The 17,091-nt window shown below is 44.9% G+C and overlaps 1 protein-coding gene across 1 annotated transcript in view; it reads left to right on the forward strand.

The window, feature by feature from the left end:
- The window catches only part of LOC309567341 (polycystin-1-like), a gene marked incomplete at its 5' end in the record, with an annotated part of 90,946 nt that overhangs the window by 40,437 nt on the left and 33,418 nt on the right, over positions 1-17,091 (forward strand). The window contains 7 exons of the mRNA XM_082272757.1: positions 3,303-3,854; positions 5,553-5,712; positions 8,240-8,486; positions 12,527-12,716; positions 12,857-13,024; positions 13,593-13,736; positions 16,097-16,307. Coding sequence (XP_082128883.1) covers positions 3,303-3,854; positions 5,553-5,712; positions 8,240-8,486; positions 12,527-12,716; positions 12,857-13,024; positions 13,593-13,736; positions 16,097-16,307 — 1,672 coding nt within the window. The remainder of the gene's footprint in view (positions 1-3,302; positions 3,855-5,552; positions 5,713-8,239; positions 8,487-12,526; positions 12,717-12,856; positions 13,025-13,592; positions 13,737-16,096; positions 16,308-17,091) is intronic.

Consider the following 17,091-nt stretch of genomic DNA (forward strand, 5'->3'; position numbering starts at 1 on the left):
CTCACTTTGAAGAGATTTTTCACTCACTTTGGCCCCTTTCACACGCCGATCCAATCCGATCAGTTTTTTCAGGTGGACCTGATCGGATGCTCCATGCATCCCAATGGGGCAGCGGATGTCAGCGGAGACATCTATGCTGACACCCTGCTATCCGATCCGATCCTGTCCCTGAAATCCGGACGGATGGAAACCCTATTTTCCATCCGTCTGGAGGATTGGATCAGATGGGATCGGATGAGAACGGACAGGCGGTCCATTCTCATCAGATTCCCCCATAGAGGACAGCGGGGATCTGACATCTCCCTCTCTGCACACAGAGTGGAGACTGAGTTGTCATCCGCCTGCTCAGCGGGCATCAGCGGATCGATCCCTCGCTGAGCAGAATGGACTCCGTCGGGCAGTCCACCCGTGTGAAAGGGGTCTTACTGACATTTCTCTAGGACAGGAATAAAAACTCTGATATGGGTTCCAACCAGTTACTTCTCTATCTAAAAAAACTAAAGAAAAGTTTTTGCTACAGATGCACTAAACAGAAGATGAGTTACACAAATGCAGCTTTGGATGACCTGTAACGTGATTTGACTTTGCTGGAAGATTGGTCAAAGCAGTGGAAACGGCAGTTTAATGTTTCTGAATGTAATGCACCAAGGGAAAAAGAATCCCCTGAGAGAGTACAACATTGGGGGCACATTGTTGGCCAGCATTACAGAGTAAAAAGATTTGGGGGTACTTATTTCAGATGATTGCAAAATGAGCAAACAGTGTGACCCGACAGTGAAAAGAGTGAATAGAATTCTAGGATGCATCACTAGAAGCAGTGGCAGAACTACCAGGGTTGCACAAGTCGCACTTGCGACCAGGCCCTGGCATTCCAACACTGTGGAGGGGCCCCAGGACGGCCGCATATCTGGGGCAGTGTTAACAGGCACTTTTCTCTAGTAATAAAAAATTATTGTCAGCGCCTTTTAAAGCGGAGTTCCACCATGAAAATTTTTTTTTTCACCGTCCGCTTGCTCTAAATTACCTGTAAAACAATTAGATAATTAACATTTTTTTTTTTTATTCACTTGCCTTGTTTTTAAAGAAAATATACTTATCTTACTTCCTCTTCCTCCCTCTGCGGCCACGGCCCACGCCGTCACTTCCTGCTTGTGTTGACTCCTGGGAGCTGAGCGCCCCAGGAGTCAATGCGCCTGCACCGGCCCCGCTCGTCAGTTCCGGTGCAGGCGCGTCACTCCCTGCTAAACAGCTTCTGGGCATGCCCAGAAGCTGTGCAGGGATGACGCGCCGGAACTGACGAGCGGGGCCAGTGTAGGGCATTCTGGGACCGAAAAGGACTCCGAAGAGGACGCCCTGGCTTCAGCTGCCCACACCTGAGATGGCAGCACTGGACAAGAAATTTTCAAGGTAAGTATTTCTTCTAAAAGTTAAGTGCAACCTGGGAAAGTTCAGAGGCTATCCACTCTGAAATGCACTAGCCCTGCCTGTCCAGGGGGTATTTTTTGATTTGACAGGGGGTATTTTTATCTAAATTTTTATTTTCAGACTGGAACTCCGCTTTAACTGCTAATATGCAGTTCCGGAAGCAGCCAACTGGATAGCTGCTGGGCTCCGCAGTGGGGTGTGGCTTATATTCACAGGCCCCACTGCATGTGAAGGGACCGAGAGCAACAGCACACTAATCGGCTGAATTTAGAATTGCACATTTCCGAAATGTCGAAAATGTAATTTTTATACTGCCAGCCCGGCCGTTTGCGAGTTGCAGGTGGCCCGCTGTGACTAAACAGAAAGAGAGCCTGCTCCAGGCAAGAGACAGGTATCCCCTCCACAGCAAGGATGCATGCAAACCACAGTGAGATGCAATCTAAAAAGATTTTAACCCCTGCTTGACAAATACCTTTGGTAAGATGTATCAAACCAATATACCTGTAGACATTAAATATACAAAAGAAAATAAAAATAAACAAAAATAAATCATTTAAAATCACAGAAGGTAATAAAAGGGATCGTGATCCTAACCTGGAGGTACTATCTTAGTACCACCAGAGTGCCCCCTTAAATCCTCCTCCGGTGCATCCTCTTAGTACAGTAGGCACTCAGGAAGTACTAAGGGGGCACTCTGGAGGATGTAAGGCGGCACTAAGGGGGTGTTTTTAAAGGCACAGTTTGGATGATGTCAGCTGGCACTCTGGAGGCACCAAGAGGGCACTCTGGAGGCATTAAGGGGGCACTCTGGAGTACCTAGTACCAGTGTGCCCCCTTACATCCTCCAGAGCGCCCCCTTACATCCTCCAGAGCGCCCCCTTACATCCTCCAGAGTGCACTTGCAACCAGGCCCTGGTGTTTTGCCACCATGGGGCTGTCCCAAGATGGCTGGAAGGTTGTCCGCTGTAGAATATGAGAAAGGGCCCCAGGATGGGGTCAGGGGGGCCCTTTATGGTTTCTTACACCAGGGCCCTGGAGGTTCTAGTTACGCCTCTGACTAGAGGGATCACCAGCAGCAGGAAGGAGGTTCTGAGTCCTCTATATAGATCTTTAGTGAGACCTCATTTAAGAATACTGTGTCCAGCTCTGGAGACCTCACTTACAGAAAGATATTGTAAGATAGAAGGAGTCCAGAGACAGGTAACAAAAATGGTGAAAGGTCTGGGGGATAAAATATATTGAGAGCGACTTTCAGGAACTTAATATATACAATCTAGAGAAAAGAAGGAAAAGGGGAGATATGATTGCATCCTTTAAATATGTCAAGGGGGGTGAATAAGGTTCAAGAGGGCAGGATCTTCAACATGATACCAAGATGAGGAACACGGGGAGATGACCTCAAACTAACAGAAGGAAAGTTCAAAACTAATCTAAGAAAGTATTACTTAACTGAAAGGGTAGTTGATGCTTGAAATAGACGTCCAACAGAGGTAGAGATTCAGTCAACAGTAAGTCGTTTCAAAGATGCTTAGGACAAACATAGATCTATACTCAATCAGAAAAGTTAACGAAAAAAAGACTATAAAAAACATGTATAAAAAAAAAAACAAATGGGTATAAAAAAAACAAAACTTGGGTGTTTTTTCTGCTGACATTTTTCTGTTTCTTTGATCCTGGTCGCTCACATGTATGTACAGTAAATTCTCACAGATAAAATTATTTGGTGTTGGCAGTCCTAAGTAACAATGAAAAATTTGATACTTTTTGATTTTTTTTACTTTTCTATTACCACTTTTTGACTCCAAATCCCTTACACTCAATGTGCACTGCGGTATGTATATTTATTTCATAGTTTTCGATGTTACATGGTTTTTCAGGTGGTGTTTTGGCCTCCTCAAATTCGGATGACCTGTCTCTTACTACCATTGGTCTGACAAAGGCTCTGACAGTTTCTCTTGGAAGGCCACTTGTCACAGATGAAGATCCTCTACTTCTTGCTGTTCCTGGTATTCGGGCACAAGTGACACAAGTTCCAACCAAAAGTCCCTTGTGCGCCGCTTCTTTGTCATTGTGCCAAACCTCTAAATCTCAAAATCTGTTACATACTTTGTCAAGTCACCACAAACTTCTTCAAGTGACCATGGAACTAGAAGATAACCCATTTCCTGCTGGACTTCCTCCAAACCTTACCATGTCCTCTCAGTTGGTTGCCTTGGAGTTCACATTCATTGATGGTGAGCCTGTACCTGTAAAAGACTTGCCTGAAGATTTGGCAATCCAGCTGGCATTGCCCATCAAGGAGGAGATTGCTTTAACTCCAATATCGGCCTTCATACCACCAGGTGGTAGTGCCAGTGTCACGGTGACTACCAGCATGGCACACAGATCGGCAGGCGTGCATCTGCACTTTCGTTTTACACAGCTGAATGGTAAGCAGGGCTCTGGGAGGATTAATGCATGTATAAAGCTGATGTACATTAGGTTCCAGCTGAAATCACTGAACTATGATCTAATAAAATGTGTTTTTTTTTTTTTTAAAATAGGACTTGCCAAGTACATACTGTATGTAACACTTTTGGCAATGGCAGACCAGAGATTGTAAAATAACATATACCCAATCCAATCATTAACTACAATCATGCTTAGGTCTCTTCTACATAATACTTATCTACTGATTTACAGTAGAACTCATGTAGGAAAAGAGCAGGAAAAGCACCCATTGCTTCATGGGAGATAAGCTCCTCCACCTTTTTGGATATAGACCAAACAAAGGGCTGCAGTACCTGCCTTTCCTGTAGAAAATGGTGTTCCAGAGTCCATCTAGTGCTGGTCACATGACCAAAAATCTAGAAAGTTAGCTGCTCCCCTTTTAAGTATGACCAAATGCCTTAACCTTTCTATGACCAAATGCCTTGACCTTTCACACTTGAAGGACCCTAGCGTTTGCTCTCAGCCCTTCTATTTTCCTTTATCCACGACTGGTCACTTAACGTTATGTTATAGTTTATAGATTTAAAGAATTTGTTACCCCAACACTTCATATTCCTGATACAGTGCCTTAAATAAGTTACATTTGCGTTTTTGGTTGTATTATACGTGATAGACCAACACAAAGTGGCACATAATTGTGATATGGAAGGAAAATGATAAATAGTTTTCAAAATGTTTTACAAATCAGTTTTGTATTTGAAAAGTGTAGCATGCATTTGTATTCAGCCCCCCCAAGTCAATACTTTGTAGAACCACCTTTCGCTGCAATTACAGCTGCAAGTCTTTTTGGGGATGTCCCTACCAGCTTTGCACATCTAGTGACATTTTTGCCAATTCTTCTTTGCAAAATAGCTCAAGCTCTGTCAGATTGGATGGAGAGCGTCTGTGAACAGCAATTTCCATGTCTTGCCACAGATTCTCTATTGGATTTGGGTCTGGACTTTGACTGGGCCATTCTAACACATGAATATGCTTTGATCTAAACCAAGGGTCTCCAAACTATGGCCCTCCAGTTGTTCAGGAACTACAATTCCCATCGTGCCTAGTCATGTCTGCGAATGTTAGAGTTTTAAAATGCCTCATGGGATGTGTAGTTCCGCAACAGCTGGAGGGCCGTAGTTTGGAGACCCCTGATCAAAACTATTCCATTGTAGCTCTGGCTGTATGTTTAGGGTCATTGTCCTGCTGGAAGGTGAACCTCCGCCCCAGTCTCAAGTCTTTTGCAGACTCTAACAGGTCTTCTTCTAAGATTGCCCTGTATTTGGCTCCATCCATCTTCCCATCACCTCTGACCAGCTATAGTGTTAGTTTTCTAGCACACATTGCGTTTTGCCATGATGCTCAACTATACTGCAGAGTGCATGATGGGAAATGTAGTTCCAAAACATCTGGGGTGCCAAGGTTCCCCATCACTGGTATAGGGTGTACTCCCATGGAGAAAAAAGCATCAAAACGGCAGGGACTGCGGGCACAAAAAATTGTTTACACTATTTGTAAAGGGCAGTTTTGCTTTTAGGGTTTATTATTACTTTAATGTCTCTGCTGTAGACAATATCATAAGGCTTTTGTTTTTTTAATAAATCTTACTTTGTGAAGAAATTCGAAAGGCCATAAAATAATTTATGTTACATGTTTAGACTCAGACTGGTCACTTGAAGAGTCCCCAGAATTGGTAATTTCTTATGGACCCCTTCAGTTCTTCAATACTTCTGACATGCAAACGATTCATACGTTAAAGTTCTCATTGGGTGAAGAGAATACACGGAACCTCACTCTGCTTCTCCCTCGTACCTGGAGGTATAAACATATCCTTACCTGTTATATCTGTTTTATCTACAACTGTTGTTATTATTATATTCTTCCTATGTATTAAAGAGAAGCTCCAGGCATCTATAAAAAAAAGTGTTGCTGCTGACTTTTATAAAAACAGCCACTCACCTGTCCCATGGTCCAGCGGTGAGCTCACCCAAGCCGTCTTCATCCCCTGTCCTCCCTCGGCGGCGCCGGCATCTTCACTTTGGGCACCCGGCTGTGAACCCGGAAGCTGCCACAGGCCTGTGGCAGCTTCCGGTTTCACAGTCGGGTGCCCACTGGGCATGCGCGAGTCGTGTGGTGCATCCTGGATTGGTGAATGCAGTCTACTGGGACCTGTCAGTGTCCCAGAAGACTGCAGGGGGGAGGGAGGAGAACTTCAGTTGCTGAGCGCTGTAGCGTTCGGAACGGAAGTGGGAACAAGTACCTTTCTAAATTGGGTACCTGCTCCCCCCCACTCCTCAAAAGTGCCAATTGTGCAAGAGGACTTGGAGACGAGTCATTAAAACGGAACTTCCCCTTTTGGGTTGAGTTCCGCTTTAACTAGTAACCCAAATGTTAACCCCTCCATGCCTAAGCCTTTTTCTGACGTTTGTTGCTTATAAGTTAAAATCAGTATTTTTTGCTAGAAAATTTCTTGGAACCCCCAAACATTATATATATATATTTTTAGCAGAGACCCTAGAGAATAAAATGCAGATCTTTGCAATATTTTATGTCACACTGTATTTGCGCAGAGGTCTTTCAAATGCAATTTTTTTGAAAGAAATACACATTCATGAATTAAAAAAAAAAAAACAAAAAAACAGTTTGCCCAAATACACATTTATGAATTAAAAAAAAAAAAAAAACAGTTTGCCAAATTTATTTTTATAATGTGAAAGATGATGTTACACTGAGTAAAGAGATACCTAACATGTCATGCTTTAACCACTTCCCGCCCGCCCTATAGGCAAATGACGACGGGAAGGTGGTTACATTATCTTGGCAAAAAGAAACAAAAAAAGGGCGCACCGACCTAGCGCATTATCCTCAATAAGGCTTTAGTTGTATAACATATAAAAAATGGCTACTCACAAACAAAGGTAGAAAATAGTCATATCAAGCTCAGTCGCTCCAGTGTCAGGAGTAGTTCATGTGTTAGCCCATATTCCTGTTAAGATGACGGCTGACACGTTTCGAGGCTCAGCCTCTTCCTCAGAGCCAGAGTGGTCTCGGCGGCACGCGTTTAAACACAGCGGGAGTTGGGCTGGAGGAGGTTCCCTTTGAACCTTCACCGGAGTGGTCCCGTCTCAGCTAGGCAGACCCCCAGGGGCAGTTTGCAGTACTCACAAACTTGGAATGCTTTCCTGAAACTGGACTCCTTAGCTCCGCTGGTCCTCAGCACATCGGATTCTCTCTGCAGCTCAGCTCAGCTCTCTCTCTGTCCCCTCAGGCAAGCTGCCTGGGACACCCGATCCTTCTGACAGGAGGAGAGACAGCTGTACTCTCCCTCCTGGGACTCTGCTTCCCACCAAAGACGCTGCGTCATGCACTCCCCTCAAACTTATACCCACTCCCAGAATGCTGTGTGGCAGAATCTGCCTTTCTGGGGTAGATACAAGCCTGAACGTGCCATTGATTGGGTTTCCTCCACTGCTCAATGAGAGCCTTCTCATGGAGCACAGTGGGGAGACTCCCCAGTCTCAATAGCCACCCCTGGGAGACATGACTGCTAGCTGAAATCACGGCCCTGCTGTTAGGCAGCCAAGGCCCACTATACTTCACCTAGCACCTACCTTGTAGGGTGCTACATCTGTTTGATTTGTATTTCAAATGAATGCTAAAACTGGTAAAAAGATTGCCCATCGAATGTTAGGCCAATCTGTTGCCAGTACATTTATCTAAAATGTTGGTGGGGGGCTGCCTTCATCTGATTGGTTGTTTCTGCAATTAAGAGTCAGTTGTCAGCAGTTGAAATCACCTAAAAAGCATATGGGAGATCTGAAAAGCCACCATGCTTGAATGAAATTGCAGTTTTAAACAGCATTGGTCTTTAAAGTGCATTTGAAGTCATGGATATAGATATGCAGCCAGAAAGACATTATACTGACAACCTCCATTTTCATAGGATTACTGCCACTTTCCTGCTAAAACAGTTATGCTGAGTGTCTGAATATGACTGTGTAATCTACTAGGCACAAGAGCTAGAACCACTGCACTCAAAAATTAGCTGGTTGGACACGCCTCCTGCCTTCCTCTGCAATTCAAGTCTGTGTGAGGGCACTTGTGGGTGTGGCTGTTACTCTGCTCTGCCAGCACAGAGCGCTAAAGTGGGAATGCTGGTAGCAGCAATATCACTGAGAGGAAAAAGTATATAAAAGCATTTCCAAGCAAAACTCTATTATAATAAAGACTCTACTATATTAAATAATGCAGTTTTTGTGTGATGAACATTTAACAGTAGAAAGACTTGACTATAGCCTATAGTGTTGACACTGTTCTCTCTTTCCTTTTTTTTCTGGTGTCTCAGTGGGTCCTTGCTGGAGTATCAGATCAATATCACAAGTCTTCTCTCCGTCAGCTCGGTTGCTGTCTCTGTCAGCCTCTTCTCCAGCCTCTGCCAATACTTCCATGTGCCTAGCCTGACATGGAGAACAGACGGCATGAGCCCAAGCAATGCCAGTCTTCCACATCAAGCGGTGTGCCGGGCCCAGCATCTAACTCTGTTCGGAGCCAGTCTGTTTGTACCTCCTCACCAACTCGTATGGTTGACCCCTGTGAGTAGAATTACCTTTTATTGCAGTGATTGTGTCATAAGAAAAGTGCGAAGGTTGCCATTGCTGACCTTTGAGGATAATGATTCTCTCAATGTTATGCTGGAAACATTTTCTGACCTAAGGCTCCATTCACATATAGGCGTTTTGGATCGCGGGCAGAACTGCCGCGATCTCCCCCCGCGATCTCGAACCACTGCAAGTCGCGGGACGCCCGTTCAATTCCTGTGACTTGCAATGGCAACCCAAATGCGGCACGATTTTGCCGCGATTGTCGCCCGACGAATCGCGGTAAAATCACGCAAACAGAATCCCGAACCACTGCAAGTCGCGGGACGCCCGTTCAATTCCCGTGACATGCAATGGCACCCCAAACGCGGCACGATTTTGCCACAATTGTCGCCCGACGAATCGCGGTAAAATCACGCAAACAGAATTGCGGGACGCCTGTCGCCCAAAAGTACAAGTACAAGAACTTGTTTTGGGCGACAGGCGTCCCGTGATTCTGTTTGTGCAAGTTTACCGCGATTCGTCGAACAACAACTGCGGCAAAATCGTGCTGCGTTTGGGGTGCCATTGCGAGTCACGGGAATCGCACGGGCTTCCCGCGACTTGCAATGGTTCGGGATCGCGGGCAGAATCGTGGCAATTCTGCCCGTGATCCGAAACGCCTATATGTGAACGGAGCCTAAAAGTGTGGGATATCCCGCGCTACCTTATAGGTAATAATATATGGCTTGACTAAACTACTGAACAATTTAGCTTGGATCAACCACACAATATAAGGAGTGGCAGAGAATAATTGTGTTCCCACAATGTGAATCAAATAATGAGAGTGTATGTTGTTGTGCCTAATGCCCTTAGTAGTGTCAAGAATTGTGTTGTAAAGTGCAAAGTCTAAAATCTTCCTCCTTAGTCTCCTTGGTAAATAGTAATACACAAATATAAGTGGGTCTTATAAAAATATTGATGTCATAAAATCAAACACTGGTTCCTAGGTAAACTGTAATATAGTAATTATAAATGTGTAACATAAATATGTACTGTGAAAAAAAGTCGCAACTGAATGGCGTAGTCGCAAAATCACAATATCGCAATATAATTGCATATACAAAACAAAAAAAATCCTTAAAAATGCAACATGTATATGCAATTCATAAGTGAATCCATGATATTACCAAGCACAAGTGCAAACAAACTCTGAAACCTTCCTCCTTTAACCACTTGTTGACCGCCCCGCCGGCTCTTTACTGCGGCAGGGCGGCTCGGCTGCATCCAGTCACATAGTACTGCGTGACTGGAGTGCATGTGGTTTCGGCGGGAGGCGGGCCGCAGGAGGAGTGGCGGTGATTGCCGCTGCTCTCCCGCGGTCGTCGGAAAAACCGAGAGAAGACCCGCCTGCTTTTTTCGTAAACAAAGCAGGCGGATCTTCTCACAGACAGGCAGGGACAGATCAGCAGTTGTGATCTCTCTGTGCCTGTCACAGAATCCCCCCCCACACACAGTCAGTAAGCATATTAGGCATACATTAACCCCTTTTGGTCACCCCCCGTATTAACCCCATTCCCTGCCTGTGTCATTTATACAGTAACAGTGCATATTATTTAGCACTGATTACTGTATTATTGTCACTGGTCCCCAAAAAGTGTCAAAAATGTCAGTTAGGGGTCCGATCTGTCCACCGCAATGTCGCAGTCCTGCTAAAAATCGCTGATTGCCGCCACTACTAATAAAAAATATTAATAAATAGAAAGTCCAAAAATCTATCTCGTAGTTTGTAAACGCTATAACTTTTGCGCAAACTAATTAAAATACGCTTTTTGGGATTTTTTTTTTATTTTACCAAAAATATGTAGCAGAATACAAATTGGCCTAGACTGATAAAAAAATGTAATTTTTAAATTTTTTTTTTATTGGGAATGTTTTATAGCAGAAAGTAAAAAATATGGCGTTTTTTTAAAAAACTGTCGCTTTTTTTTGTTTATAGCGCACAATCTAAAAACAGCAGAGGTGATCAAATACCACCAAAAGAAAGTTCTATTTGTGGGGAATAAAAAGGACATTGATTGAATTTGGGTACAGTGTTGCACGACCGCGCAATTTTCCGTTAAAGTAACACAGTGCCGAATCGTAAAAAATGGCCTGGTCATTAAGGGGGTAAAACCTTCTGGGGCTGAAGTGGTTAATGTCCTTCATAAATAATATTGGTGAATACACAAATATAAGTGGATCATATATCGATCTCATAAATTCAAACCCTGGTTCTTACTCTAACACAGTGCAAATAAACATAGAACACATTGTGGTTTTTTTTCCATCCACTGACATCCGATTTTCGTCCTTTCAGTTCTGTTCCGTTTTTTGGAATGGAACAGAGCCCTATTTTTGTTCCGTTCCAAAAAACGGAAAGGACGCAAAATCGGATGTCAGCGGTGTCATCCGCTGACATCCGCAATGCCCATAGACATACATTATGTCCGTATATCATCCGCAAACGGATGGGATGATATGCGGACCTACAGACCGGATGACACAAGTGTCATCCGTGTCCGTGAAAAAAAAAAAAAAGCACCGGAGCGGATCGCAATACGGTCCGCTCCGTGTGAAAGAGCCCTATATACCATACCATTGAATCAATGTAACTATGTATATACCATACCAACGGATCAATGTAACTATGTATATACCATACCGTTGAATCAATGTAACTATGTATATACCATACCTGGCCAATGCCTTGGAAAGCTGGAAATCACCAAAGTAGACACTGCTACTCCAGTAATCTCCACTTACTTTTTGATCCCATGCTAAGCAGCTAGCCTGATGCATGGACACCATTAGGGAGAATGCAAAGCGATTTCTGATAGGACGAGGTGGAGAGGTGGGCTGTAGACATTACGTTCTCCACCTTGTGCTCTCATCGCGTCATGCTCTCCAGAATGCAAAGCATTCTCTAAATGGTGCCCGTGCTGCCAACTTCCTGTAATCACGATGCATCAGGCTGGCCACTAAGCACGGAACATGGAAGCAGGTGGAAATCAGTGAAGTGTCTATTTCAGTGATTTTCAGCATCGGCCTGGTATGATATATACAGTATCTCACAAAAGTGAGTACACCCTTCACATTTTTGTAAATATTTTATTATATCTTTTCATGTGACAACACTGAAGAAATGACACTTTGCTACAATGTAAAGTAGTGAGTGTACAGCTTGTATAACAGTGTAAATTTGCTGTCCCCTCAAAATATCTCATCACACAGCCATTATTGTCTAAACCACTGGCAACAAAAGTGAGTACACCCCTAAGTGAAAATGTCCAAATTGGGCCCTATTGGCTTATTTCTCTTCCCCGGTGTCATGTGACTCGTTAGTGTTACAAGGTCTCAGGTGTGAATGGGAAACAGGTGTGTTAAATTTGGTGTTATCGTTCTCACTCTCTCATACTGGTCACTGGAAGTTCAACATGGCACCTCATGGCTAAGAACTCTCCGAGGATCTGAAAAAAAGAATTGTTTCTCTACATAAAGAGAAGGAAGCCTCTTGTAAAGATGATGTACAAGAAAGCCCACAAACAGTTTACTGAAGACAAGCAGACTAAGGACATGGATTACTGGAACCATGTCCTGTCATCTGATGAGACCAAGATAAACTTATTTGGTTCAGATGGTGTCAAGAGTGTGTGGCTGCAGCCAGATGAGGAGTACAAAGACAAGTGTGTCCTGCCTACAGTCAAGCATGGTGGTGGGAGTGTCATTGTCTGGGGAGGCATGAGTGCTGCCGGCACTGGGGAGCTACAGTTCATTGAGGGAACCATGAATGCAAACCAGTACTGTGACATACTGAAGCAGAGCATGATCCCCTCCCTTTAGGGACTGGGCCGCAGGGCAGTATTCCAACATGATAATGACCCCAAACACACCTCCAAGAGAACCACTGCCTTGCTAAAGAAGCTGAGGGTAAAGGTGATACAGGTGAAATTATGCTGTTATAAAAGGTATTTTCCATTCTTTTCTGCTCGCCTTACCTTGTTTTATGTGTCTAGTCTCCCCATAGGTGGACACTGGCACTGCTGTGCTGCTCGATTCTCCTATCTCTATATCTGCTGCTGGTCCTGATAACCCACAAGTTGGACCATCTGGACTTGTCGCGGGTAGGAACCATTCCGCTATGTGGTCTGGAAGGCCAGTACAGATACTGGGTGCTGGTGAAGACAGGCTGGAGGAGGGGGGCAGGTGTGTACTGACTGATTGTATAGTGTATGCATATACACCGCATGGCAAACAACTTTAACCAAATATTATTTAAAGGTCATCTTATAAAATGTTCTGTAGTATGATATGCTCATCTTCTCATTTATTTGGTTATCGTTCAGGCACTACAGCCCATGTTGGCATCATCCTGTATGGGTTGAACAAAAGTGGAGCGCGTCACTTGAGCAGCAGGGGAGGCCTAACCACAGGAAGTCTCGATATGTTCCAGGTTGAAACAGACACCAACTTGGGAGAGATCTGGAAGATTCGTGTGTGGCATGACAACACTGGTAAAACAATGGGGAGGATTTACTAAAACTGGTGCATGCAGAATCTGGTGCAGCTGTGCATAGTAAACATTCAATTTCTAGGTTCTATTGACAAAGCTTAACCACTTGCCAACCATGCTATAGCCAAAAGACGGCTACAGCGCGGTTGTATAGTTCTGGGAGGGAATCCATAGATATTCCTCGGAGCGTGCCCTGGGACTGCTGTGTCCTTTGGACACAGCTGATCACAGATCGGGGTAAAGGGCCAATCACAGTGGCCCTTTACCATGCAATCAGCTGTGTCCAATCACAGCTGATCACATATAAACAGACTTGCCGGTTATTGGCAGTCCTTTCCTCACACCGATGTGTCTGTGGGAGGAAAGGAGAGCCATTAACGGGAAAGCCTGTCAGCACATCATTTACACTGATAAATATAATTATTATTAGCAGGGGATCCCTAAAGCCATAAAGATATTCAAAGGGTTCTTCCATGTTAAAAAGGTTAAGAAAGACTGCCTTAAACCATTCATATACCAGAACAAATGACCACATCGTACAGATTTTTAGTGACTTGTTGTGTGTCTAGGATTGAATCCATCATGGTTTCTGCAATATGTTGCTGTATGGGACAAGCAGACGGATTTCCTCTACTTCTTCCTGGTGAATGACTGGCTGTCTGTAGAGAATGAGCGGAACGGAGGAAAAGTGGAGAAAGAGATTCTGGCAACCTGTAAGTGTTCTATTATTTTTGTGTGATACTGTATATTAGATACAGTCAGTGGTAGGGCTGCACGATATTGGGGAAAAAAGTACATTGCGATATTTGGTTTTTAACTATATATATTGCGATATTTCTCCCGGACAGTCTCCGGAGGAGGGATCAGTGAGCAGAGTTCAGCTCTCCTCCAGGGGATGCACCACACTTGTAGAACTTCTCCCGCCGGAGCCGGAGTGTAGAGGAAGCGGGCGAGTGAAGTGTCCCCAGCAGTAGTATGGTGCAGTAGTACGGTAGCAGCCTTTGTCCCCCGGTGCTCCTCCGCCATGCTCCGGACGTCTCTCCCCCCTCTCCTGCTGCTTTGCACTGTAGCGCTCTGCAGCCTCTCCGCCGCCATGCAATCCAGCCCTCCCAGCTCTGCCTCTTAGTCTCCAGCCGACCATTACTCCGCCCTGCTCCGCCCATTGTCTCTCCATTGAATCTATTTACAATACATTACAGCCTGATCCCGCCCCCGATCCAGCCAGGAGAGACAATGGGCGGAGCAGGGCAGAGTAATGGTCGGCTGGAGACTAGAGGCAGAGCTGGGAGGGCTGGATTGCATCGGGCTGGAGGGGCGGAGTTCTGATCACAGCCGAAAGCAAAACGAATGTGTCGGCTGCCAGCACTGCGAGTCCTCCTCCTCCCCCTGAGTCCCGACTTCTCCCTGCCTCCCTGCCTATGCTAAATATCACGTCTTCGGCGATATGAATATCGCCCACGCCCACAGAACGATAGTCGATATCATATCGACTATCGTTCAGCCCTAGTCAGTGGTAACTTTGTTAGGTCCATCTATATATTATCCATACAGGAGGTCAGCACTATTTAGATATGCTGTGGAATGTCACTTTATATTAAAGGGGGCCATAGGTGCCCCAAAGAAAGGTTTGATTACAGCAGCTTCACCATCTGACAAGATGGATCCAATGCCGGCACTCCAGATTCTAACTTTCTAATTTTATTTCTAGCGTGTCAAAAAAGAACTCTTGGGTGGTCAGACCAGGCATGTTTCTTCCATTCTTCAGGCATCCAGTTTTGTTGATCTTGTGCCCACTTTATCTTCATTTTCCTGTTCTTCCCTGACATTAATGGAACTTGGTGTGGCCTATACTGCTGTATTTCTGCATCTTCATGGTTAGGCATGTGTGTTCATGGCTTCTGTATCACATTGGATTGGATATTGGAGCAGCTGTAGGCTTCCTCTAAGCTTGCACAAGCCCATTCAGATTTTTACCCCACAGGACTTCTACTTATTAGATTCTCTTCCCCTCCGTTCCCCATTATTTCTAAAGGCAGTGAGCAAATGCGTTAAATGTATTAGTGGACAGGGGTGGGGAGAGGATGGTTGTTTTTTTATAAGTGCTGGAGAACCTATCACTTAGCCCAAAATGGACAGGTTCTCTTGCAACCCCCCCCCCCCCCCTTTCTCACTGCTTACTTCAAGTAGGCAGTTCATATATAGCTACATCTACTTGTGTAGTTAACCAGTACCTATCTGCCAAACTGAACATCATGATCAACGTAGTGCTTTGAAAGCAACAACACTCCTCAAAATCCCCTGAATCATTAGTCTAATCCAGCATTTCTCATGCTTCAGTCGTGGCACCCTTAAAAAAGATCCCAAGGTATCCCAGTCTAAAATGTAAAAAATGAAAATGTTATTTATCAATGGGAACCCTAATCCTGGGGCAATGCACACAACTGCCTTGATGAAATCACATCGGAGTCCAATTCCTATCAGAGGTTCCCCCATCACATCATAATCTATCCTTCACTTTAGAGGCCTCCCTTCATTTCAGATGTTCCCGATCATTTCAGAGGCCCCCTATCACATCAGCGTTGTCTCCATTAATCAGAGGCCTCCTTTACAAGTATCCCCTTTACAATATAACCCTCCCATCATATCATAGTTCCTTCTTTACAAGTCTCCCCATCAGAGTCCTCCAGTCACAGAGCTTTCTAATCACACAGCCCCCCCATCACAGAGCCCCCATATTACTCAGTCCCCTCTTCACATTACAGCCCTAACTTGATTTCAGCTATAGGGCAGAAGGCAGGAGGTGGAGAAGATCTGGAGGAGGCAGACTCCTGTCTTCTCCTATATTCTGAGGCTCTGCTTGCTGCCTTCCCTGAATCGGAGACATGAGTTGCCATGATGGGGATGAGCCTGCTGCTATCACCATAGCAATGATAGCAAGCATGTGTCCTGGCCCTAGTTCACCACTTGTTGTTATGGTGCTCTTGGCTGGCTCACCCACACTACAGCAACGCATGGCATAGATGAGTACGTCGAGCAAACACTGGTCTAATCTCATGTTCTGTATTTTGTTTAGGTCCTCAGGAGTTAGGCAGTTTCTCCCAGGTGTTCCCCCAGCAGCTCTTCCTCGGTTTAACAGACTGGCACCTCTGGTTGTCCGTGTGGTGGCGTCCTTCAAGAAGTCGGTTTACTCGTGTTCAGAGAGTCACATGTTGTGCATTGGCACTTAATCTCTACATGACAACCTGCTCATTGTGGTATGGGGCCATTGGAGTTCAAAAGGGAAGGTTAGTGCCAACAGGTGTCACCACCAACCTGATAAGTGGGGTATTGAACCTTTTATGGGTGGATATCCAACCTATGGGGGAAATCACTGGAAATTCTATGTGAAAGATATACCGTACATAAAGGCACACCCATATCATTTTGGGAAGGTATTGCAGCCTGATGGCACCCCCAAATTTTGGTTCTTTCTAAAACGTAACCTAATAGTTAAACTCTAAACCCAACCTGTAATCTGTGGCCCCCTAACTCAGTTCACACAAATACACACATACTGTACTTTGTCCTTGCTGAAAGTATTGGTCCATTCTGTGCTGGAATCAGTTCCAGTCTCTTGGTGATCATGTGAAGTTTCTGCCAGTGTTTGCACTAAAAAGTTTCAATAAAAAAATCCTCCTTTATAAGTTTATCCTCCTATTAAGTTTTATTATACTCTCATTTTTATAAATATTACTATCTTGACATGTCTATTATTTTCATTATTATGAAATTCCTTTTTAGCGCCGGTTCACACTACCGCGACGCTACTTCCCGGGGCGACCTCCGAGATTGCGGTGCGAGCAGCATGCCGCGACCTCGGAGCGGCCGCCACGGACTTCATAACATTTAAGTCTATGGCGGTCGCCTCCTGGTCGCCCCAAAGAAGCTCCGGACCCTTTTTCTAGGTTGGAGCGACTTGTGTCGCTCCTATTAGAACGGGTCCGCAGCTTCCCTATGGGAGGCGACCTGCGGCGACCTGTGAGGCGACCAGGTCGCCTCACAGGTCGCCCTAGTGTGAACCGGGACTTA

Source organism: Pelophylax lessonae (assembly GCF_965119305.1).
Source record: "Pelophylax lessonae genome assembly, chromosome: 11".
In the NCBI taxonomy this organism is placed as follows: Eukaryota; Metazoa; Chordata; class Amphibia; order Anura; family Ranidae; genus Pelophylax; species Pelophylax lessonae.